This window comes from Oncorhynchus kisutch, linkage group LG17 (genome assembly GCF_002021735.2).
Source record: "Oncorhynchus kisutch isolate 150728-3 linkage group LG17, Okis_V2, whole genome shotgun sequence".
Classification (NCBI taxonomy): domain Eukaryota; kingdom Metazoa; phylum Chordata; class Actinopteri; order Salmoniformes; family Salmonidae; genus Oncorhynchus; species Oncorhynchus kisutch.
The window spans coordinates 53,142,095-53,167,251 of NC_034190.2; the positions used below are offsets into that span (position 1 = coordinate 53,142,095).

The 25,157-nt window shown below is 40.2% G+C and overlaps 1 protein-coding gene across 4 annotated transcripts; it reads right to left on the reverse strand.

The window, feature by feature from the left end:
* Positions 1-545: 545 nt before the first annotated feature.
* rer1 (retention in endoplasmic reticulum sorting receptor 1) lies at positions 546-20,239 on the reverse strand. Of its 4 annotated transcripts, none has more exons than XM_020506181.2 (8): positions 20,110-20,239; positions 12,000-12,085; positions 11,649-11,753; positions 10,951-11,047; positions 9,790-9,868; positions 6,401-6,536; positions 3,005-3,059; positions 546-1,057 (listed from the first exon to the last, which is right to left on the reverse strand). In XM_020506181.2, exons 2-8 carry the CDS (start codon positions 12,078-12,080, stop codon positions 1,047-1,049), a joined length of 564 nt encoding a protein of 187 aa, XP_020361770.1. In that variant the 5' UTR covers positions 12,081-12,085; positions 20,110-20,239; the 3' UTR covers positions 546-1,046. The 4 variants fall into 4 exon arrangements, with proteins under 4 accessions (XP_020361770.1, XP_031649928.1, XP_020361768.1 ...); XM_031794068.1 differs by lacking the exon at positions 20,110-20,239 and adding an exon at positions 13,980-14,765; XM_020506179.2 differs by having other exon boundaries at positions 549-3,059.
* Positions 20,240-25,157: the final 4,918 nt, after the last annotated feature.

Below are 25,157 nucleotides of genomic sequence, written 5' to 3' on the forward strand. Positions count from 1 at the left end.
CAGGTACTGGTGAAGATGGCTCCCCCACTTTGCATAGGGATGCTTTACATGCAATGATTTATATGCACCATTACATCAGGCAGGAGTTCCTCACAGTCAGACTGGAAGCAAATGTGCAGCACTGAACAGGAAATCCATGACCCGAAGTGAAATAGAAATGTGCATTGAATTGCTGGTACTGGTTTAAAGGATGAATGGTGTGGTAAAGGAGTTGGCACCGAGAGCATTGATTGATTTCACTGTCCAACCCTACCCAGGTGGGTCAAATGTACCATTACTAGCTCCATCCTTTCTGCAAATGTAACATTTGCGCAATGATTAATGGACTTGTTTTCCAAACACAAGATGGGTCAGTGAATAGATACACAATATACCTCATACAGTAATACACATGTAGCAATGTAATAGTTATTTCTAAAAAGCAGATATGGATGAACGTTGACAAAATGTCAGCGGTCCCAAAACATGAAGCAGAAACAGCCACCTCATTAGAAGGGACACAGTTTCTTTAATAGCAATTGGAGTGGAAAAAAATACACTTAAAGTTATTAAAATCAAGTTTTGTTTATAATTGCAGCACAAGAAAAAACAAGAACATGCAATCTCTTTCTTGAGAAAGTGTTTATAAATCTAGAATCCAATTTTACCAGGTTTTGTTTTCATTCATTTTTTTTTAATGGCATATGATAAATTGAACACTTGGAAATAGTAGCCTATAATGTTCGAAGAAAAAATAACATGTTCAAAATAATCTCTAAACAAATGTTATCTTTGCCATATATATAAATCCACAAGACAACTCTTGGAAACATGATGTACTTTGACAGGGGGAAAAAAGTCTGATCCTTCTTTACAGGGCTGATCAAAGGTTTTCCAAAATGTCTCTCTGGTTACCAAAAATACTACTGCACACTTTTCATAAGATACCCGACCGGCATACTGATAAAAATGCCCAAAAATGTGAGGGGTGGGGGCCAAAAAGAAAAAAAGTGTTCACAACCCCCTTCATCCATTTGATACATTAAAAGCTCTCAATCTCAATTTTCTTATGTTTCCTCTGCAAAAGAAGAGAGAGAGAAAATATTTTTGTTTGGAATGATTAGTAGATTACCACATATGTCTAAAGTAAAATACAGAATATGAGTTTATCAAGATTGCTATATTTGCATGGAATGGACCCCAGTTTCTAAACAGTTGGCCTCAGTGTAGAAGGTATTTCATTATTATTCTATAATGATACTATAAAGTACATTTTAAAGTAACTGTCCAGAGAAAATCTAACTTTTCTGTTAACTCATACACAAATAACGTTGACGTCTCATTCTATACTCGTACACTTCCAAAACCACACCTCAAACTTGTGTCATACACACCTATAAAAAAAAATACTAGCCATTTCCTCATGGAGGATGTTGTCATCCTCCTGAGGAGGAGCTGGCCAATCAGCAGTCTACTTGAATTCACATTTTTTATGACCAGTATATGTCCACACCATTCTGTTGGGATACGCCCACACCATTCTGTTGGGATACGCCCACACCATTCTGTTGGGATATGCCCACACCATTTCAACACAGAAAATGTACTGTTTTACATATTTAATAACCATTTTTTGGAAGGAAAACTATTTCACCCCTATTGTAATTAATTATAGGTCATATTTCATAGAAATCTGGGAACACTGGACAGTTACTTTAAGAAATCTAAACTCGAAAAATGAACTATTTAAAATTATATTCACAGGGGGGCGCATTACAAAAATCGGGAGGTTTAACTTGATTGGCTCGTCCATAGCTAGATGCCACCTCCATAAAGTAATCTCTATCATTTAGTTTCCAGGAGTGCTGAATGACACAGTATTATATTTATCTTCAACTGTACAAGCAAAGCGTCTTTTGACATGATGGGAAAGCAGATGGACTAAACACAAAAAGGGATTATATGGCTACATAGGGCAAAACAAGAACACATTTTAATAAAAATCAGCCACACTTAACTTGAACGAGGCATTCTTAAACCTCACTGTACATAATGTCTTAAAAAAAACATGACATGAAACATTTCATAATCCTCCATGATGGTTTATTCTCTGGAGAGTACACTAACTCAGTCTTGGCCATGCAGTGATTTGCACTCTTAGCTGACTTGTTATCTAGCCAACCTCCTATACATAAATCACTGCTTTTGCCATAAAGAGATGGTTGGATTATGGTTCTGAATAGTTACAGTATGATAGGTATTGTATGTAGTTAGTGAATCCTTGTTCAAGTGAAGCATAACCAGTCATTGAAAAGTAACTGCATTAAAATACAGTGGACAAATTTAGGTTGGGGGGGGTGGGGGGGTTCAAGCCGGCACAAAAATACACTTGATCTCAGAGACACATCATTCATCAATTTAAATATTTCATATTTACTTCAATTTCAAAATGTTACATCTTATCGTTATTTCAATCTAAACCTAAGGACTTCCCATAATTACACATTATAAACGAGTAGGTACCAAGTCTTCAATCAAAAGTAGTTACTTTGCTTGGAGACAGAGCAGTGCACAGCAGTTGAAAAGGGATAGTCGTTAAGAATCCACAACTGAAATTTCTACTGAAATTCATCCAGTGCCGCCCCCTCTAGCAGAGTTTATACTTACCCCATGGGGTTACAAGGCAAAGGGCGACACTGCGTTTCATCCACTGACTTAAGACAATGTTATCCCGCGGCTGCAAGATGGCTCACCGACTCATATCCCCATAATAACCAAAGGCAGAGTTTTCTTGTGACTACAGCAATCCTCAGCACTAATAACATCCATCACTGTCACCATTTTGGATCAAAACTCTTTTCCCATTTCTCTTTTTTTTCTTCTCAATCCCCTCACAGACAATCATTGACCCCTGTTACCCACCATATACTCTTTTTCCACAACTTTTCATTTTCAAAATGGGGGAAGGGGGGTGAGGGGGGGGGGGTATTTTAACTAGCAAAAGGTTTCCCTGTGTCTTCCTTGCCTCTGTAAGTCCTCTTCCCGTGCGTGAAGGGTAGGTATCTATACTTGACCATATGCTGGAAGTAGGAGAAAAGACAAGAGTTAGCCACATTGTAATTCAAAGAAAGTCACAGCACAGTTCACATTTTACTGCTTTAAAAATGAAAATGTATTACATAAAAAAAAAATCCTACACATGTACACAACCTACATATTCTGAAAGTGAAAGAAAAATATTCCAAATTAATAAAAAAAAATAGAAGATGTCTTGATTGTGTAGGTCTTCACACCCCAGAGTGAAGACTTGGTGGAATACATATTTTGCAGCCATTACAGCTGTGAATCATGTTGAATAAGATTTTACCAACTTTTCACAATTCGTAGGGCAACTGACTGTACAAAACATTAGGAACACCTGCTCTTTCCATGACCAGGTGAAAGCTATGAACCCTTATTGATGTCACTTGTTATATCCAAATCAGTATAGATGAAGAGAATGAGAGGTTAAAGAAGGATGTTTCAAGCCTTGAGACAAATGAGACATGGATTGTATATGGCGCTGACGGACAGGGCTGCCGTGCTTCTAGCTTCTAGTGGACTTTTAGTCTGACTCAGGAGGTGCGCACACCACCCACCACTTCCGAGTATATTACTCGCTAATGTTCAATCTCTGGATAAAGTTGATGAGCTAAGGGCGAGCATTTCCTTCCAGAGAGACATCAGGGATTGTAACATACTCAGTTCCATGGAAACATGGCTCTCTTGGGATATACTGTCTGAGTCCGTTGAGCCAGCTGGGTTCTCAGTTCATTTATTGTAGCTGGGGATTTTAACAAAGCAAATTTTAGGAAAATATTACCGAAGTTCTATCAACACATTGACTGTAGCGCTGATTTTAAAAAAACAACACACTTGGACCACTGCTACTCCAACTTCCGGGATGCCTACAAGGCCCTCCCCCGCCCTCCCTTTGGAAAATGTGATCATGAATCCATTTTGCTCATCACTTCCGAAAGGCAGAAACTCAAAACAGGGAGCACCCATGCTAAGGACTATTCAACGCTGGTCGGACCAATTGGAATCCACGCTTCAAGATTGTTTTGATCACGCAGACTGGGAAATGTTCCAGGTAGCCTCTGAGAACAGACGAATACACGGATATGGTGACTGAGTTTATCAGGAAGTGTATAGCAGATATTGTACCCACTGTGCCTATTAAAACCTACCCTAACCAGAAAACGTGCATAGATGGCAGCATTCGCGTAAAACTGAAAGCGCGAACCATCGCATTTAACCATGTCAAGATGACTGGGAATATAGCCGAATACCAATAGTGTAGTTATTCCCTCCGTAAGGCAATCAAACAGGCAAAAGGTCAGTATAGACAAAGTGGAGTCACAATTCAAAGGCTCAGACACGAGAAGTATGTGGCAGGGTCTACGGTCAATCACAGATTACAAAGGGAAAACCAGCCACGTCCCGGACACTGACGTCTTGCTTCCGGACAAGCTAAAACACCTTCTTCGCCCGCTTTGAGGATAACACAGTGCCAATGCAGCCCGCTACCAAGGACGGTGGGCTCTCCTTCTCTGTGGCTGACATGAGAAACACATTTAAGCGTGTTAACCCACGTAAGGCTGTCGGCCAAGACGGCATCCCTAGCCGCGTCCTCAGAGCATGCGCAGACCAGCTGGCTGGAGTGTTTACGGACATATTCAATCTCTCCATATCACAGTCTGTTGTCCCCACATGCTTCAACATGTCCAACATTGTTCCTGTACCCAAGAAAGCAAAAGGTAAGTGAACTAAACGACTAATCGCCCCGTAGCACTCACTTCTGTCATCATGAAGTGCTTTGAGACTAGTCAAGGATCATATCACCTCTACCTTACCTGACACCCTAGACCCACTTCAATTTGCTTACCGACCCATTAGAGTCACAGACGATGCAATCGCCATCACAATGCACAATCCCATCTGGAGAAGAGGAATACCTAGGTTTTCTGTGGGAGTATCAATGTAGTTTGTGTGAGTGAGTGTGTATATACAGTCTAGTAAGTGTGCGTAGGGTCAGTGCAAGACAGAGTAAGTACAGATAGTTTGGGTCCCATTAATTGTCTATTTAGCAGTCTTATGGCTGTGGGGGTAGAAGCTGTCTGGGGGCCTATTCGCCCGAGAGCCCTCTCCAAAGTTCCTAAGTAATTTCAATGCACTTTTATGTTTCAAAGAAGAGTCTTCAACTATAAGGTGCTTTTTGAGCTCTCCAAGCTGTGTCATTGAAGAACTAAAGCAAGCACACTTGTAGATGTTTTGATTGGAACACAACCCTGGATCCCCAATATCACACAATTACAGTTCACGTAATCCAAAAACTGCCATTATACAGTAAATAGCAATCTGGGTCAGATGTGCATCATTTGAAAGCTTGCTCTATTGCCAACATGACTAGCTAAGTTACAAAATACGATACCACAGTGTTAGCCGCTCACAATTCAATTCAGAGAAACAGATTGTCATTTTGGTGCGTGTAGAAAGGAGTCATGAGTGCATTCAGGTGCGTGTGCACGGCAAGTTAGACACAATAGACAAACATGGGCTCATTCTGTCCAAAACAACCCAAGGTATGACGCCACGTCATCTTGTAACTGTACATCCAACATAGTGATCATAAACGTTGGCACTGTATATGACATGAGTTTTATGCTATGGAAATGTGAAGTGCACATTTGGACTCACAGGTGTTTAGCTTGCTTGTATGACATAAAAGCGGTATTTATTATCATCCTCAACGTCTCATCTTTCAAAATACATAGCCCTCTTCATTTACAGAATTTCCATAAAAACATTAGCAAAAGTTGCCCAATTAGTGGAAGGGATGGGGGCAACGTCTTGTCGCACGAGGTGCTCAAATTCAGAACATCTGTCAGTCAAAACCCATACAGAGCTGTGTAGCGCAGACCCTGAGCTCTGACATCATGTAAAGCTTTTTACTGTACAGCCACTGCGTACCAATTTAGCTGTTTATCAGTACCTAAATCTGCCACTTTCAACCCATATAAGGGTATGAATGCAAAAGGGATACACAAGAAGTTGTTAAATGTTGCCCTAAGAGTTGTACAAAGTTGGTTGGGGTGTGTGAAGACAAAAGCAATAAAGACATCTTCGTTTAATTTTTGTAAATAAATCAATTGAAAATGTTCTATAATTTTCTTCACTTTAAAAAGGAAAAATGGAGTTGGTTGTGTAGATCGGTAGGAAAAAGAATAAACTTATTCCCTTTTTAGATTGAATTTCAAGGCAGAAAAATGTGATGACTGTGCAAGGGGTGTAGACTTTCACTAGCGACTGTACATCTAGCTATGACGCATCCGATACGACTATTATGCAGTCAGCAGCAGTGTCACTGGGTTTCCCATACCTTGATCTGCCTCTTCATGGTGATGCAGAAAAGCATGATGAAGTACATTACGAGTATGGGCCAGAACACAGGCACATTGAAGGCTTCGAAGAATGTGCAAATCATGGCAATGACGATGCCTTTTGTTGCCGAATGCCTGCAGACAAAAAAAAGGGACCGACATAAAACAAGGATGTGTAGTAGTTGGAATTTCACACTCATGGCCATAAACAGTTGTCAAAAAAACAAAAAAACAGGACCCATATTCACAAAGCGTCACAGATGATCTAGGATCAGGTCCCGTCGATGCATATAATTATGATCTAAAATGCAAAACTGGATCAGCTCTCGTAGTCTGAGACTCTTTGTGAATACGAGCCCAGAAGGATACCACAAAGCTAACCACCAGAGTTTTCTGTTTCCGATCATCATAGGTATGGGCAACAACATATCAGTCAGTGACACCAAGTCAAGGGGTCTGAAGACAGTAGGCAGACCCCTTCACTATTTCCACATTTTGTTACGTTACAGCCTTATTCTAAAATGTATTAAATTGTTTTTTTCCCCCCCACCTCAATCTACACACAATATCCCATACTGACAAAGCAAAAACTGTATTTTTTTCATTCGCTAAGTAAAATAAACTGGAATATCACATTTACATAAGTATTCAGACCATACTCAGTACTTTGTTGAAGCCCCTTTGGCAGCGATTACAGCATTGAGTCTTCTTGGGCATGACGCTACAAGCTTGGTACACCTCTATTTGAGCAGTTTCTCCCATTTTTCTATGCAGATCCTCTCAAGCTCTGTCAGGTTGGATGGGGAGTGTTGCTGCACAGCTATTATCAGGTCTCTCCAGAGATGTTCAATCGGGTTCAAATCCGGGCTCAAGGACATTCAGAGACTTGTCCTGAACCCACTGCTGCGTTGTCTTGGCTGTGTGCTTAGAGGACATTGTCCTGTTGGAAGGCGAACCTTCGCCCCAGTCCGAGGTCCTGAGCACTATGGAGCAGGTTTTCATCAAGGATCTCTCTGTACTTTGCTCCGTTCATCTTTGCCTCGATAGTGACTAGTCTCCCACTGACTGCCACTGAAAAACATCCCCACAGCATGATCCTGCCACCACCATGTTTCACCGTAGGGATGGTGCCAGGTTTCCTCCAGACGTGACGCTTGACATTTCATTCCAAATAGTTAAATCTTGGTTTCATCAGACCAGAGAATCTTGTTTCTCATGGTTTGAGAGTCTTAAAGTTCCTTTTGGCAAACTCCAAGCGGGCTTTCATGTGCCTTTTACTGAGGAGTGACTTCCGTCTGGCCACTCTACCATAAAGGCCTGATTGCTGGAGTGCTGCAGAAATGATTGTGATCTGCCTCACTCCAACAAGAACAACCATTTCTACTGCACTCCAACGACCAGGCTTTTATGGTAGCGTGGCCAGACGAAGCCACTCCTCCATAAAAGGCAAGACAGCCCACTTGGAGTTTCTCCCATCTCCACAGAGAGAGCTCTGTCAGTGACCATCGGGTTCTTGGTCACCTCCCTGCCCTTCTCCCCGACTGCTCAGTTTGGCCGGACGGCCAGATCTAGGCCGCCCGGTCTAGATCTGATCTTCATCCAAGTCACAACAACAAACACAGTCTGCTTAAACTAATAAATAATTATACATTTTCATGTCTTTATTGAACACACCATTTAGACATTCACAGTGCAGGGTGAGAAAAGTATGTGAACCCTTGGATTTAATAACTGGTTGATCCTCCTTTGGCAGCAATACCCTCAACCAAAAGTTTTCTGTAGTTGCAGATCAGACCTGCACAACGATCAGGATACATTTTTGACTATTCCTCTTTACAAAACTGTTTCAGTTCAGGAATATTCTTGGGATGTCTGGTGTGAACTGCTATCTTCAGGTCATGCCACAGCATCTCAATCGGGTTGAGGTCAGGACTCTGACAGGGCCACTCCAGAAGGCGTATTTTCGTCTGTGGAAGCCATACTATTGTTGATTTACTTCCGTTTTGGATTTACTTCTGTGTTTTGGGTCGATGTCCTGTTGCACCATCTAACTTCAAATTGAGCTTCAATTGGCAGACAGATAGCTTTACATTATCCAGCAAAATGTACATTGGCAGGACGGCCACTCCTAGAGAGATTAGCAACCGTGCTTAACTTTCTTCATTTATAGACAATTTGTCTTACCGTGAACATCAAGGCTTTTAGAGATACTTTTGTAACCCTTTCCAGCTTTATGTAAGTCAACTGTTCTTAATCTTAGGTCTTATGAGAGCTCTTTTGATCGAGGCATGGTTCACATTAGGCAATGCTTCCTGTGAATAGCAAACTCAATTTTTTTGTAATTTTTTTTAAATATAAGGCAGGACAGCTCTAACCAACATCTCCAATCTTTTCTCATTGATTGGACTCCAGGTTAGCAGACCCCAATTAGCTTTTGGGGTTCACAAACTTTTTCCCCAACCTACACTGTCAATGTTTAAATGATGTATTCAATATAGACAAGAAAAATACAATAATGTGTGTGTTATTAGTTTAAGCACACTGTGTGTCTATTGTTGTGACTTAGATGATCAGATCAAATTTGAACCAATTTATGCAGAAATCCAGGTAATTCCAAAGTTTTCACATACTTTTTCTTGCCACTGTATGTAAATAAGGTGTTTTATTTTTAATACATTTGCAAAAATGTCTAAACCTGTTTTCGCTTTGTCATGACGGGGTGTGTAGATTGCTGAGTATTTCTTTTTATTTAATCCATTTTAGAATGAGGCTGTAACGTAACGAAAAGGGGTCTGAATACTTTGAAGGCACTGTATGCTATATCCACATATAGCCTTGATAGTAAGGAGAGTATGTACAACAAAGCTTTCCAGTAAAAGTCTATAGAGCATCCTAGTGCAGCATCCTTCAGGAAGTATACTTTCACAAGCCAAGAACCTCTTCACATTGGAGGGTGAGCGAGCTACTTGGTGAACAGAATAAAGGGAGTGATACTTTGCAAGGGCAGTGTGCAGGAGCTTATTTTCTGTGAACCAGGCTATAGCTGGACATAGGACACAACACACATACATGGTCAGACAGTATTGTACATGTCACAGTGTACTACGTGAATATGCGTGTTCTCACTTTATTGTAATGTATTATAGTGCATTGATTTTGTGCATTATGATGTGTTGCTGACCCCACAAAATGAACTTCCATGCAAATGTTCCCCCCCAAAAAACATATCGTAACCATTGGTGAATGATTGATGAAAGAATATTCAAACAGGAGACTGTGGTAGGATGTTAGGACAAGGGAGCACAAATGATGCATGCACAAGACTGTGGCTCAACCCAGTTCAGTGAAAGGCCAGGCTGGGTAGATGACGGTGATTGGGGGCTCTCACCAGAATTTGAATTCGGGCAACCTCCTGATGAATGGGCGGAACTCCTCGTTCTGCTTGGTGGGGAGCGCCGGGCCCTCATCTATAGGTGAGTGGAGGAGGAGCAAGGTTACAACAAGGATCAGTGGTCACGTTCCGAGCCAATCAAATGGACTCAAAACAAGAACAGTGACTACAGATTTAGAAAACTGATCCCAACGGCATCCCAATGAGAATACTGGGGTAAAAACTTTGCATTCCGTTTTAAATACCAAAATGTCACTAAAAAGGTGTTAAAATAGTATTTACATAGCAACCAAAGAGCTTTCAAAGAGAACCCTTTCTTTGTTACTCTCACCACACTGGAAGCAAAAGAGCTCTCCAATAACTTGTTTCTCTAGTGTACAGAGTGCTTCTAAAAACTGGTATGAGATGATGCCTCCCCCCAATTCAGTCCAAATCCTTTCAGTAAAGAAAATTTGCACCTTGCAGCAATGTCAGTAATTAACACACATCAAATAGACCCCACTTAACCAGTGCATCCCCCATTTTAAATTAGTAGGCGTGACAAAGGGTTAAACGCAGAAGACACATTTAAGTTTAATGCATTCAGTTGTACAACTGACTTGGTGTCCCCCTTTCACTTTCCCAAGGGCAAGGTAAACCAACCAATCGTTATCCACAATACTACATGTAAGTACACCGAACTGTACTAAACATGCACCTCTTTCTGAATTTTGGGATCTAATTTTGTAGTTTGCCATTGGGCTATAGGCTGTTTTTCGAAATAATGGGTAATTTGGTAATTATGTTTTATATAGTCTTTGTCTAGTCATTAACAAGGATGAATTATCCAGACTGCAAATAAAAATGTAATTGCATTGAACTAAACCGTATAGTATTGAGTCTTCCCAAACTATAAGGTATCTTTTTTTAATTGTATACCCCAGTGTATTAAGACGAGATATCGAGTTGGCTTGAAAGCCAAAGATGCACCCCTAGTAAAAGCTTTTTTAAAAACACTCTCTAGCCGCACCATGGAGCCTGAGCACAAAGATATTTTTGATTGTGTCTTAGTGAGGAGTGAGCACTAGAAGGCACTCCTAGACATGGTTTTATGGAGGAAAAGTAAACATCTTGAACATGACCGCAGCCAAAGGCATGGTTCAGTGAACTCTAACTTGCCTTCGTCAAGCATTGATGGATCCACTTTTGGTGATAGAAAAGCGATGAACAGGTTAAGATGGTAGATTCCCAGAGCATATGTTACAATATACCAACCCTGGAGGGAGCAGAGAAAACCTCATATTAGTGTTGATTTGAATGTCATGCATTCCCACCTACAAACTGTAAATTAAATAAGCGTAAAAATGTATATTCCATAATTCAATTTGCAAATGCATCACTGACTGAGGTGAAAATATCTGGAGCAATACTAGTCTAAAAGAAAACAGTACACCTTCACACAGTTAGATGCCCCCAAAATGTCTTCAAATAACGTTATCATAGTCAAACAGAATTCAAATCTGACAAGCCATTTATAGGCTCTTCCAAACTTGCTCTCTTGCCAGAGGCATGCCAACATCTTGGCAGATTTTACTTTGACTGTTTACGCCTGTAAGGAGAAAGTTGTCCCACTGTGTCTGATGAAGTGTCACATTGCCGAGGCCACCTTTAAAGACGTCAGGTGCGTATTCAGTAGGGCACAATGTTGTGGAACGTTCCGATATAAATATATTGTGCAGAACAGACGTGCCTTTTTGACATGTGGAGGAAGGAATTATGTCAGCTTTGCTCATGGCATTTCTATGTGGAGTGTTCGGTATGTTGCACTCTCCTGAATGCGGCTCAGGATAAGCCCTGAGTGTGGTGTGTGGCTCTACCTGTAATATGTACACTCTGATCATGTAGATGGCCGTTAGAGAAAGAGTGACTCCCCATCGCCCTATGGAGAACGGCGTTGACTTGTCTAGCCATGACTGATAGATCTGGAAAAGACACCAACCAGAGACACAGCGCACAACCATTACCAGGAGAACAACTGTAACCATTAGATAAAGCACTGTTTTAACATCGTCTTATCTGAAGTGGAAATTCTAGTCTTTCTATGTGGCACCATCGTGACAGTGGGTCCAATGTTTATCTTCATCAATACAGTGGTGCAGAGTTCTATTTGGTTTAGCCTATTTCGCTTTCCTCTTGACGAGACCAACTAAAGGCCCCGGCAGCAGTACCTGTCCAACCCGTGTGAAGAAGCTGCCGATTGTGGATGGTTTCCCATGGATCGATTCACCAACACTGTCCCCTTCTGACATTATGTCTGTGGAAGGAGAGAAAATGGTTGTTAACAGGTATTCCTTGAACAGACTTCACCACCCAGGGCTCTACAGTGCGACCATTTTACTTGAATATGCACCTAAATATTTTGCTGTGCGACCTAGATTTTTTATTTTATTTAGGAGCACCAGAGCTCCTAGAAAATAAATTAGCCCAGATGATAATTGTTGCAATGATTACTTAATTGTACCGCAGCCCGAGTGCCATGGAGAATACACAAGAGCAGATACACCACCATGCCTGCGCCATTACTACAAAAAAAGGCTTCTTAATGAAAAATATTTGAAGTGTGCTCTTCAATTTACACGTACGTACTCCTTGTAAAAAAAATATTTTAAAAAGTCAGCGTAGAGCCCTGCTAACTCAGACTTTGTGTTTGAAAGATCTTGCCTGGCGGTGCTTGATAAAGCTAGTTTAGTTGTTCCATTTGCTGCAAGTAAATAATGTGTGGGAAGATGAGACTGGGGATATTATGCCTATAACTCAAAGAAATGTCTCAAATATTAATGAACACCAATATCATCCTTACATGTAGGCTTCAGTAGTCGTTTAATATATAGCTAGCTAGTTTATTTATTCAGTTGCAGTCCTCTTCTACATTACCGGTAATAACATGGCAACAATACACAGAGCGACAACGAAGCGACATCAACATTAGCCCAACCGGCCACCAGATTGCATTTTTATTCCTTTTACGTAGTTTGTCATCTGCGTCCGACTTGAATGTGCCCAGCCGGCTATACACTCGTGTCCCCCAGTGACTGTCTCATACATAAAAAATGTCCTTCATTCAGGCAGCAACGGCATCGGTTTCCTCCTTAAAAGGAACGTTCCGGCCATTTTTGGCCTAAAAAGTATTGTCCAGATCACGTTACAAACATGCAGGAATGTGAAAACTACTTCCAAATGTGTTCTGTAGATCAAAAGCTAGGTACCGTTAGTTACCAGATTTTATCCTTACTGATGCATTTGGGGGCAATCGTGTATTTTCAAAACTACAACAAGGTTTAGGGAGTGAGGTTGATTTCCTGATCTCTGCTTGTCCCACTCCCGAATGCTGGGAATCGGAAAACGTTTAACAGCCTTGAGACAGTACTCCCGAAAATAAACTGGAGAAGAAAGCCTGAACCAGCGGGGCCAAGAGGACAGATAACAGAGCAAGTGTTTTGCGCCAGCTATTGTTTTTATATCTGCATAATTTCATAACATTAGTGCTGATGTGTGCATTGCGGTTGTGTAGCATTAGTTTGGCTATCGTTACTAGATCGAGTTCTACCTGGTTTGTTTATACATCCAGAGCTAGCACATTAGAAACGAGGCTGTCAAAGTACAACCATTGCAACACTGATTTGAATTGTTTTATATTTGGCTGCTGAATGTGCTCTCACCATAATATCTATAACAGCTATATGAATGAGTCTCCTGTAGCTTGCCATGGTAATCTCCCGACATCTTGTTTCTATTGTCATCGTCATAGTAGACTAAGCAATAAGGCATGGGGGGGGCAATATGGCCCACCCAATATATCACGGCTAAAGGCTGTTCTTATGCACGACGCAACGCACCTGGATACACCCCTATTGGCCATATATCACAAACCCCCGAGGTGCCTTATTGCTATTATAAACTGGTTACCAACCTAATTGGAACAGTAAAAATAAACATTTTGTCATACCCGTGGTATACGGTCTGATACCACGGCTGTCAGCCAATCAGCATTCAGGGCTCGAACCACCCAGTTTATAATTAACGTTAGATCACTTTACCATCGTATTGGCTACATTTACCAGTGCTGTTTACAAATGTTGGAGTACAGTCTACCCTAACAACAAATCTGATTATTCATTTTTTTCTTTCAGAAAATATCACATGCCTACCGTTTTTTTTCTTTCTTCCTGGAATGGGTACAACGGAAAAACAACAGACTGGTTTTGCCTGCCTGTGTGGTTGGGAGGATTCGTGATCTCCTGATGGGAAGTAAAGAGGCTTCGTCGAGGTTGATGATGTGCTGGAGGAATTGTAATAGCGTGCAATAAAATCTGGAAACGGCATGAATTCTTTGTCTTTATTTGATTGGTTGTATCACTATCAGATCAATACATCTTGAGTAAAATGAGTAGCCCCAATAAGGAATCACTTAGCTACGTATTTGCTTTAGTTGTACTATAAACTCCCTTTGTTTTGTGTATACACTATTGATTTACCAGAAGTTGGTGGAGATATCAGTATCAGGGTTGGGCAATATTTTTGTCTGGCCTCATATGCATTAAGCATTTCTGTCATATAATGCTTTGCTTAACTGTAAGGTTTGTTCAAATTTCTCATGAGACTTTTCCCATCTTGCTATTGTTTGTTCTTGCTTTCTCAAGATTAACTTTGGCCTACCATATTTGTAGGTTATTCAAAAACAACGTAAAACTTTGAGATAGCCTAGAACTCCATTAAATAAATTCATTGTTTGATCATGAAATAGCACGGTGGGAGAAATCATCCACTATTGGAGAAAGATATATATTTTTTAAATAATTAAATTGACCGGACATTTAGCACTGCTTTGGTGAAACTTAGCCACGTCTACATTGTGCTCTTGCATTCTGTAAATATAACATTAATTGGAATGGGCTATAGCAAATCGGAATATAAAAAATTGACTCGGAATGACACCCATGCGCTGTCCTGCTGTGCACTGCCTGACTCCACTCTACTATTTACTGCTTGAGGCCAGTCACGTTGGAATAGGTTAGGTATCGTCTGTCACATCACGATGTCGTCACTAGACGATGACTGTCAATCATCCTTGGTAGACGATACTATTGTAATATCGCCCAACCCTAAATCGTTATTGCTCATATTATATATATATGTTCAATAATACAGCTCATATTAACACAGCGGATATGCCTAGTACAGCCATTAAATCTTGTTTGGATTGATTTGTTTATAGAGAATAATATACACATTTAATTTACAATAACATGGGCAATGATGTTTTAATTTGAGAACCGTGTCTTGTGCTTCTTAATGACATCCTGTTTTGCTGGCTTTGTTGCTTGGGCAATGTTCTTTGGAATGGCAGGGGTATGCCTGTGTTGAATTTAGAGTTGGACAAAATACGTTGTCCTGATAAATCACCACCCATCAATTTGGCCTGCCTAACCCTCTCGTTGTCCTCTGGTGTGAAATGCTTGCTACATACTAGAGGTCGACCGATTATGATTTTTCAACGCCGATACAGATTATTGGCGGACCAAAAAAAGCCGATACCAATTAAAAATCGGCCAATTTGTATTTATTTATTTGTAATAATGACAATTACAACAATACTGAATGACCACTTATTTTAACTTAATATAATACATCAATAAAATCAATTTAGCCTCAAATAAATAATGAAACAAGTTCATTTTGGTTTAAATAATGCAAAAACAAAGTGTTGGAGAAGTAAAAGTGCAATATGTGCCATGTAATAAAGCTAACGTTTTAGTTCCTTGCTCAGAACATGAGAACATATGAAAGCTGGTGGTTCCTTTTAACACGAGTCTTCAATAATCCCAGGTAAGAAGTTTTAGGTTGTAGTTATTATAGGAATTATAGGACTATTTCTCTCTATACAATTTGTATTGTATCTTATAGGCACTTTAGTATTGCCAGTGTAACAGTATAGCTTCCGTCCCTCTCCTCGCTCCTACCTGACATTTGAAACACTATTAGCGCGCACCCCGCTAACTAGCTAGCCATTTCACATCGTTTACACCAGCCTAATCTCGGGAGTTGATAAACTTGAAGTCATAAACAGCGCAATGCTTGAAGCATTGCGAAGAGCTGCTGTCAACCGCACGAAAGTGCTGTTTGAATGAATGTTTACGAGCCTGCTGGTGCCTACCACTGCTCAGTCAGACTGCTCTATCAAATCATAGACTTAGTTATAACATAATAACACACAGAAATACGAGCCTTAGGTCATTAATATGGTAGAATCCGGAAACTATCATCTCGAAAACAAGACGTTTATTCTTTCAGTGAAATACGGAACCGTTACGTATTTTATCTAAGGTGTGGCATCCATAAGTCTAAATATTCCTGTTACATTGCACAACCTTCAATGTTATGTCATAATTACGTACAATTCTGGCAAATTAGGCAGCCCAAACTGTTGCATATACACTGACTCTGCGTGCAATGAACGCAAGAGAAGTGACACAATTTCACCTGGTTAATATTGCCTGCTAACCTGGCTTTCTTTTAGCTAAATATGCAGGTTTAAAGATATATACTTCTGTGTATTGATTTTAAGAAAGGCATTGATGTTTATGGTTAGGTACACATTGGAGCAACGACAGTCCTTTTTCGCGAATACGCACCGCATCGATTATATGCAACGCAGGACACGCTAGATAAACTAGTAATATCAACCATGTGTAGTTAACTAGTGATTATGATTGATTGATTGCTTTTTATAAGATACGTTTAATGCTAGCTAGCAACTTACCTTGGTTTACTGCATTAGCGTTACAGGCATGCTCCTCGTGGAATGCAATGAGAGGCAGGTGGTTAGAGCGTTGGACTAGTTAACTGTAAGGTTGCAAGATTGAATCCCCGAGCTGAGAAGGTAAAAATCTGTCGTTCTGTCCCTGAACAAGGCAGTTAACCCACCGTTCCTAGGCTGTCATTGAAAATAAGAATATGTTCTTAACTGAATTGCCTAGTTAATAAAGATTAAATAAAGGTGTAAAAACAAATATATATATATATATATATATATATATATATATATATATATACACATTTTAAATCGGCCAAAATCGGTGTTCAAAAATATTTCTGATTGTTATGAAGTCTTGAAATCGGCCCTAATTAATCGACCATTCCGAGTAATCGGTCGACCTCTACTACATACACAGACCTTCCGGTAATTGTCCTGCGGTGGTTTTACATCGTATTGTCGTAGAATTATTCTAATCAAAAGGAGAGACTTTTAGATTTCTTCAAAACAATCCAACTTTATTATTTAATTACTGCAGTAATGTAGCTTGTCAACGACCCACACGTAGGGGAACCAGCAGGACTAAGCCACAGCATTTTATAGCAAAGTCCATCCTCCTGGATATTCATGACAATTCACAGATGAGAGAATTTATACAAAAGGTACATTTTGCGCTCATGCAAAATAATTCAAGATTTACATGGCACCAAATATCTGTCTCTAGTTAATTTACTGCTTGCTTATACAGAAATACTAATGCAGCAGACATAAGGTCCTTAAATAAACTGGAGATTGTGCCTGTCTGTCGGTGCCAGGGAGACCCACAGACACTAATCATGGAATGTTGTCTTATCACCAAGCCATCGTAAATCTACTGTCAATGTTAAATCTTAGAGGCTTCTCTCTCTCTCCCCACACAGACACATGAGAGTTTGAAGAACTCTGTTCTGTTGCCTCTAAGAAAAACAGACAGTGTGAGCACTAGTATAGGCTTAGATTCTAATATAAAAGTAATGTGATTAACATAATGTAGTAATTTTACGATAGTATTTCGAGTTTTGAATAGGCGCCAACCACTGCTTGCATCTTTCCAAATGATGGAAACCCCTTTCAATTTTGGATTCTTGAAATTACCACAGCCGAACACAGAACAACTACCAAGCATTGTTATTTTAAGAATACATTTCTTTATGGATAACAAAAACTAATGTAGCCAACTGGACAGTCAAGCTCGCTCAGAAGTTGACTTGAGACGCTACTGACAAGTATATCACATAACCACGCCAATCTAGCGAAGACGTTCTCCAAAAGTCAAACATTGAAGTTGCTCCAAAATGTAAGTGTTTGTTGTTCCTGCTGCTATATATCGTTTAATTTCTTCAAATGTCAAATTTTAAGTTAACATGTTTGGGATAGGGTTAAAAGATTACATTTCGGTACCCATTCCAAATGGTTTGGGATAGGATAGGATAGGGTTCACCTCCCCCCAAAAAACAGTGTCCATGACTGGCTTCGAACACGCAACCTTCTGATCTAGAGTGCAATGAAAAACCAGTGTCCATCACTCCAACCTCATGAAAGTGACAAACTGGCATGTTTTCATTTTCCTCAAAATGTGTGGTGATTGGGGATTTCTATTTCTAGAAGCAGTTTATGCCCATCTAGGGCAAGTGAACTGAGCAGTCGCACAAGTTGAACCTGCTCTGAGGTTTCCACATTGGGAAGATGATAAAAAAAATGTATGGCAGTCGGGCAAGTTGAGCATGCTCAACATAACCAAGTTACAGATCTGTCACTGATTGAAAGCAAGTCTAAGAAGCCATAGATCTGTCTTATGTACACTATTTTTATGCTTCCCGTTCTTAAGTTTAGTTGTGTCTTTTACTTTCAGTTTTGTACACTAGTTTCAAACAGCTGTAAATACAATAATTTTGGTTATGGAAATATATTTCACAGCGGTTTAGATGGTACAATGATTCTCTACACTATACATGCTTGTTGTCACAAACTGAAATTAGGTGAACTATTAGAATTTTAGTAACCAGGAAATGGCGGAGCGATTTCTCCATTGTGAAGTTTAACGTCAATCCCTGCCACTCTAGCATGGTGGTGGAAAATTGTGTTTTATTAAAACGGTACACATATGGCCCTGTTTTTTTTTTACCGAGTTAAGGAGGAAACTGATGCCTTTGCAGCCTGAATTAAGGATGTTTAAGTACGAGCCGGTCACTGGGCGACAGACATTGTATAACCAGCTGGACGCAGAAGACAAACGTAGTAATAGTGTCCGCGGTCGGTTGGGCTACATCAACATACTGTAGGCTAATTCAGTGTTTCCCAACCCTGGTCCTCGAGTACCCAACATAAACTGTTTATTTTAACCAGTGATACCTGATTCAACTAATCATCAAGCCCTCAATGAGTTGAACGTTGGGTTTTTGTCAAGGGCTACAACAAAACGGTGTACTGTTTGGGGTACTCGAGGACCAGGGTTGGGAAACACTAGGCTAATTGACCTAGCTAGCTACCACTATTCCAACACTTCCCACCCAAAATCGATAGAAGAGTTTCATTTTTCAGTTCATGTCAAATGGCATGTGTTGTTGATTGGCTATCAAACGGCTATCCAATTATTGTGAGACTAAGTTAACGTTGGCTGATACGACCATATACTTGATAAATAGCTGACAGATCGGAGACAGACGGTCTCTTCCATTATGGATAATGTTAGCTATGATTTGCTCTCCAACGCTGAATCGTGTAATGGTAGGCTAGCTAATAGCAAGCGAGCTAGTCAACCAGCAAATGCAGTAGATAGCTAGCCAGCCAGCTAGCCAACAACCCATTTATAGTGTGGGATTGGAAAGCTAGCTACAGTAACGTTAAATGTTTAGCAATGAAGTGTGATTATTCATAACGCAATTTTGAATACCTAGCTAAAATATCAGGTCATTGTTCTGGTTAGTTACTATTAGCTATTATTTTCGTATTCAATGTTATGTTTCTGTTTTGCAAGCAGGGTGAGTGTTGCTAGCAAATTAGCTAGCTTTACAAAAAAATATCTAGCGAATTAGTGATGTTCTTCCCTAAACAACCCATTTCTGGTTTGTGTAGTTTAAGCAACCATCTTTCATTAGCAGTGTGTGGTAAAACACTTATGTTTTCACTCTACTTCCCATAAGGTGCAGCGGGAATCAAACAGTTACTTGTTAACCCCTGCTATCAGAAAGATGGAAAGTGTAGTCCTTAGTGTCAATCTTGTCGTTTTGAAGGCTACAAATCAGTTGGAAATTGAACTACAACCACCAGCTGTAATTTCGTGAGTTTGACAACTCACTTCCGGTTAGAAACCGAGCTCTTTCTCGCTAGCTAGCATAGGCATATAGCCTCTCGTTACCATATTTAGAGATTCATTCAATTGAAATATTATTTCGGTATTGGTCCCCTAGATTCCACTTAAACTCGAGAACATATGTTCACAGTCCTACTGATAGACAAAATACTGCAAGACAGGTTTTTCTTACCTGATTCTGCCGCTGTGTCACTACCTAACTACCTCTCGTGCTGGGCCGGCTAATGACGTATGAACACGTCAGTACTTCCGCGAGGACTCGCTCGAAAGTACGGCAGGCAAGATTAGAAGAGCTTCGAAAACGCTGGACCAATGTGATAGATTCTATAGAAATAGAATCTATGGATCAATGGATTATATTTCTATGGTAGTTACACTGGGGTTTTAGGGGAATTTTGCCAGGCCTCCGGCAAATTAAACAATGAAAAGACAATTGAAAAGACAATGGCAAAATATTAACTACAATTATATATGACACAATAATAATTTCACTTTTTTTCCAGTTACACATTTACTTTCAACTCACGTACTATTTTATGTCTGTAGCCTAAGATAATGCTCCAAATTAAATAGCCTACTTATTAAGCCTTCAGAAAGTATTCACACCCCTTGACTTTTTCCACATTTTGTTGTGTTACATCTTGAATTTAATATAGATTAATTCGAGATATTGTGTCACCTGCTTACACACATACCCCATAATGTCAAAGTGGAATTATGATTTTTGAAATGTTTAAACATTAATTAAAAATTAAAAACTGAAATGTATTGAGTCAAACCTTTTGTTACGGCAAGCCTAAATAAATTCAGGAGAAAAACTTTACTTAACAAGACACATAAATTCCATGGACTCTCTGTGTGTGCAATAATAGTGTTTAACATTATTTTTGAATGACAACCTCATCTATGTACTCCACACATACAATTATATGTAAGATCCTTCAGTCGAGCAGTGAATTTCAAAAACAGATTCAACCACAAAGACCAGAGAAGTTTTCCAATGCCTCATAAAGAAGGGCACCTATTGGTAGATGTGTAAAAAAAAAAACAGACATTGAGTATCCCTTTGAGTATGGTGAAGTTATTATTACACTTTGGATGGTGTATCAATACACCCAGTCACTACAAAGATACAGGCATCCTTCCTAACTCAGTTGCCTGAGAGGAAAGCGCCGAATACATCAGGTGTAGACCTTACAGTGAAATGCTTACTTACGAGCCCCTAACCAAAAATGTAGTTTAAAAAAGAAACAAGTAATTAAACAGTAGCAGTAAAATATAACAATAGCGAGACTATACGGGGGTGGGTACCGGGTACCGGTTAGTTGAGGTAATATGTACATGTAGGTGGTGTTATTAAAGTGACTATTCATGGATGATAACAACAGAGAACAGCAGCAGTGTTGAAGGGGGGCGCAGTGCAAAGAGTCTGGGTAGCCATTTGATTAGATGTTTGGGAGTCTTATGGCTTGGAGGTAGAAGCTGTTTAGAAGCCTCTTGGATCAAGACTTGACGCTCCGGTACTGCTTGCCGTGCAGTAGCAGAGAGAACGGTCTATGACTAGGGTGGCTGGAGACGTTTAGGGCCTTCCTCTGCCTAATGTAGAGGTCCTGGATGGCAGGAAGCTTGGCTCCAGTCATGTACAGGGCCATACGCACTACACTCTGTAGTGCCTTGCGGTCAGAGGCCGAGCAGTTTCCATACCAGTGATGCAACCAGTCAGGATGCTCTTAGTGGTGCAGCTGTAGAACCTTTTGAGGATCTGAGGACCCATGTCAAATCTTTTCAGTCTCCTGAGGGGGAATAGGTTTTGTCGAGCCATGACCAGCATTTCAAAGCACTTAATGGCTACAGACGTGAGTGCTATGGGTCGGTAGTCATTTAGGCAGGTTACCTTGGTGTTCTTGGGCACAGGGTCTATGGTGGTCTGCTGAAAACATGTTGGTATTACAGACTCAGACAGGGAGAGGTTGAAAATGTCAGTGAAGACACTTGCCAGTTGGTCCTCGCATGCTCGCTGTACACGTCCTGATAATCCATCTGGCCCTGCGGCCTTGTGAATGTTGACCTGTTTAAAGGTCTTACTCACATAGGCTGCGGAGAGCGTGATCACACAGTCTTCCGGAACAGCTGGCGCTCTCATGCATGTTTCAGTGCTATTTGCCTCAAAGCAAGCATAGAAGTAGTTTAGCTCGTTTGGTAGACTCGTGTCACTGGGTAGCTCTCGGCTGTGCTTCCCTTTGTAGTCTGTAATGGTTTGCAAGCCCTGCCACATCCAACGAGCGTCAGAGCCGGTGTAGTATGATTCGATCTTAGTCCTGTATTGATGCTTTGCCTGTTTGATGATTCGTCAGAGGGCATAGCAGGATTTCTTATAACCTTCCGGGTTAGTGTTCCACTCCTTGAAAGCGGCAGCTCTAGCCTTTAGCTCATTGTGGATGTTGCCTGTAACCATGGCCTCTGGTTGGGGTATGTATGAACAGTCACTGTGGGGACGACGTCATCGATGCACTTATTGATGAAGCCAATGACTGATGTGTTGTACTCTTCAAAGCCATCGGAGGAATCCCGGAACATATTCCAGTCTGTGCTAGCAAAACAGTCCTGTAGGTTAGCATCTGTTTCATCTGACCACTTTTTTATTGATAGAGTCACTGGTGCTTCCTGCTTTAATTTTAGCTTGTAAGCAGGAATCAGGAGGATATAATTATGGTCAGATTTGCCAAATGAAGGTTGAGGGAGAGCTTTGTATGCGTCTATGTGTGTGGAGTAAAGGTGGTCCAGAGTTTTTTCCCCCTCTGGTTGCCCATTCTGTCCTGCCAATACAGCGTATAACCAGCCAGCTGTATGTTGATTATGTCGTCGTTCAGCCACGACTCCGTGAAGCGTAAGATATTGCAGTTATGAATGTCCCGTTAGTAGTTTAATCATCCGCGTAGGTCTTCTATTTTATTTTCCAAAGATTGCACATTTGCTAGCAGAATGGAAGGAACTGGAGGTTTATTCGATCTATTTGCTATTTTGGTCACATTCCTATTGTGTGATTCTAAATTGATTTCAGAATCTAAAATAACACCTAGTTTTTTAAATCTTTATTGAATTAAAATGTGTGGCCAGATTCTCTCTCTGTGCTTTGGCTACAACAATAAGTACCTCGGTCTTGTCTTGATTTAACTGGAGGAAGTTGTGAGCCATCAAATTATTTAAATCATTAATACAGTCTAATAATTTATCCGTGAAGCTAAAATCCTCTGGTGACACAGAAATGTAAAGTGGTGTATCGTCTTCGTAGCAGTGAAAATAAATACTGTGCTTTCTGATAACGCTGCCAAGGGGTAACATATATAAACTGAACATCACTGGACCCAAATCTACACGGGAGTTGCGTACCAAGGTGACAGTGAATATTCCTGTGGCGGAGTTACAGTTTTGACATAAATCTACTTGAAAATCTATGGCAAGACTTGAAAATGGTTGTCTAGCAATGGTCAACAACCAAAATAATTGGCCAAATGTTGCACAATCCATGTCTGGAAAGCTCTTAGAGACTTACCCAGAAAGACTCACAGCTGTAATCACTGCCAAAGGTGCTTCTACAAAGTATTGACTCAGGGGTGTGAATATTTATGTGAAAGAGATATTTCTGAATTTAATTTTCAATACATTTCCAAAAATGTCACTGTTATTATGGCGTTTAATATGTAGATGAGTCAGAAAAAAAAACTATTTAATCATTTTTTAAATCAGGCTGTAACACAACAAAATGTGGAATAAGTCAAGGGGTATGAATACTTTCTGAAGGCCATGTATATACTTTTGACAAGTTTGAAGATGAACTTCTTTACAGTAGGTCGAGGGCCATGTCCCAATGTAGGCTAGTCATTGAAGGACTGATATTTGCATTTTTTGTGAATCATGTTCAAATAAACTATAAGCAGAGGTGTGGACTCGAGTCACATGACTTGGACTCGAGTCACACAAATGATGACTTGCAACTCGACTTTGACTTTAACACCAATGACTCGTGATTTAACTTGGACTTGAGCCTTTTGACTCGAACTGACTTGATACCGTCCCCAAGCGCAAATATAAAAGATTAGGCTATTTAAAAAAGTGTTCATTTAATTTAACGGATTACAGTTTGAATTGGACAGCAGCCAATCAAATTGTGCCAGCTGAGAAAAAATTGCGCGTGGCAGTGCAGAGGAACTTTGGCGAGTGAATTCAGATGGAGCCCTTGCTTGGAAAGATGATACCCAAAATTATTATTTTCGGATTTAAAAGACTACGCTGTATCATCAAAAAACGGATTGCAACTTGCAAAACATGTGGGAAGAAAATGACAGACAGAGGCGCAACAACTTCCAACTTTGTTCGACATTTGAAGCTGCTCAAAGAATAGTAAGTCGTGGCTAATATAGTCGACGTTAAAATCAATGGCCCACCACACAGTCAGTCAGTGCGGGAATGTGGTCATTGCACCCAAGATTGAGCTACAACTGGCTAGGCAGTTGGTAGACTATATCCTGCCTGATGTTACTGCTGTTCTTAAAGCCATTGACATATGTTAGGCTACTGTAACCACACGTGTTACGGTTGGGCGATTGTGTACAAGCCTACATTGCCCGATTGCGATCCTCGATAGCTATGTAATATACTAACTATTACTCTTGTTAAAAATATGAAATGCTATTAAATTTGATGAAGAGCAAGTTTAGGACTTGAGACTTGACTCACTCTTGCCTGTCTTGACTTGGGACTTTTTGGATTTGAGTGCTAAGACTTGAGACTTACTTGTAAAACAATGACTTGGTCCCACCTCTGGCTATAAAAGTGACTTTGTGGCGCTTCACAATCAATTTGAGATACTTTTGATGATGCACGAAAAATGCTAATATCGGTCCCATGAGTTGAATGAGATTTGTGCCAGAAATGCTAAAACGTTAGCATGTGGAAACAGTGCCAGGGAAACTAAACCAAAGCATGGATTGCTGTCATACCTTCTCCATAGACTGCTTACAATGTTAGGAAACCAATGTGTAATTTTGTAAACTATCCCTTTAAGCATTTTTGGGGAAGGATTCTTAATGTTGTTCTCCCATCCTCGTGTGAATTTAGGTAAATTTAACATGAACATGTGTGTACACATTTGACCTGAAAAATCTATTATTTACACCGCTACTGCCACATGCAACTCACTGGGCACAGACATCAGTTAAA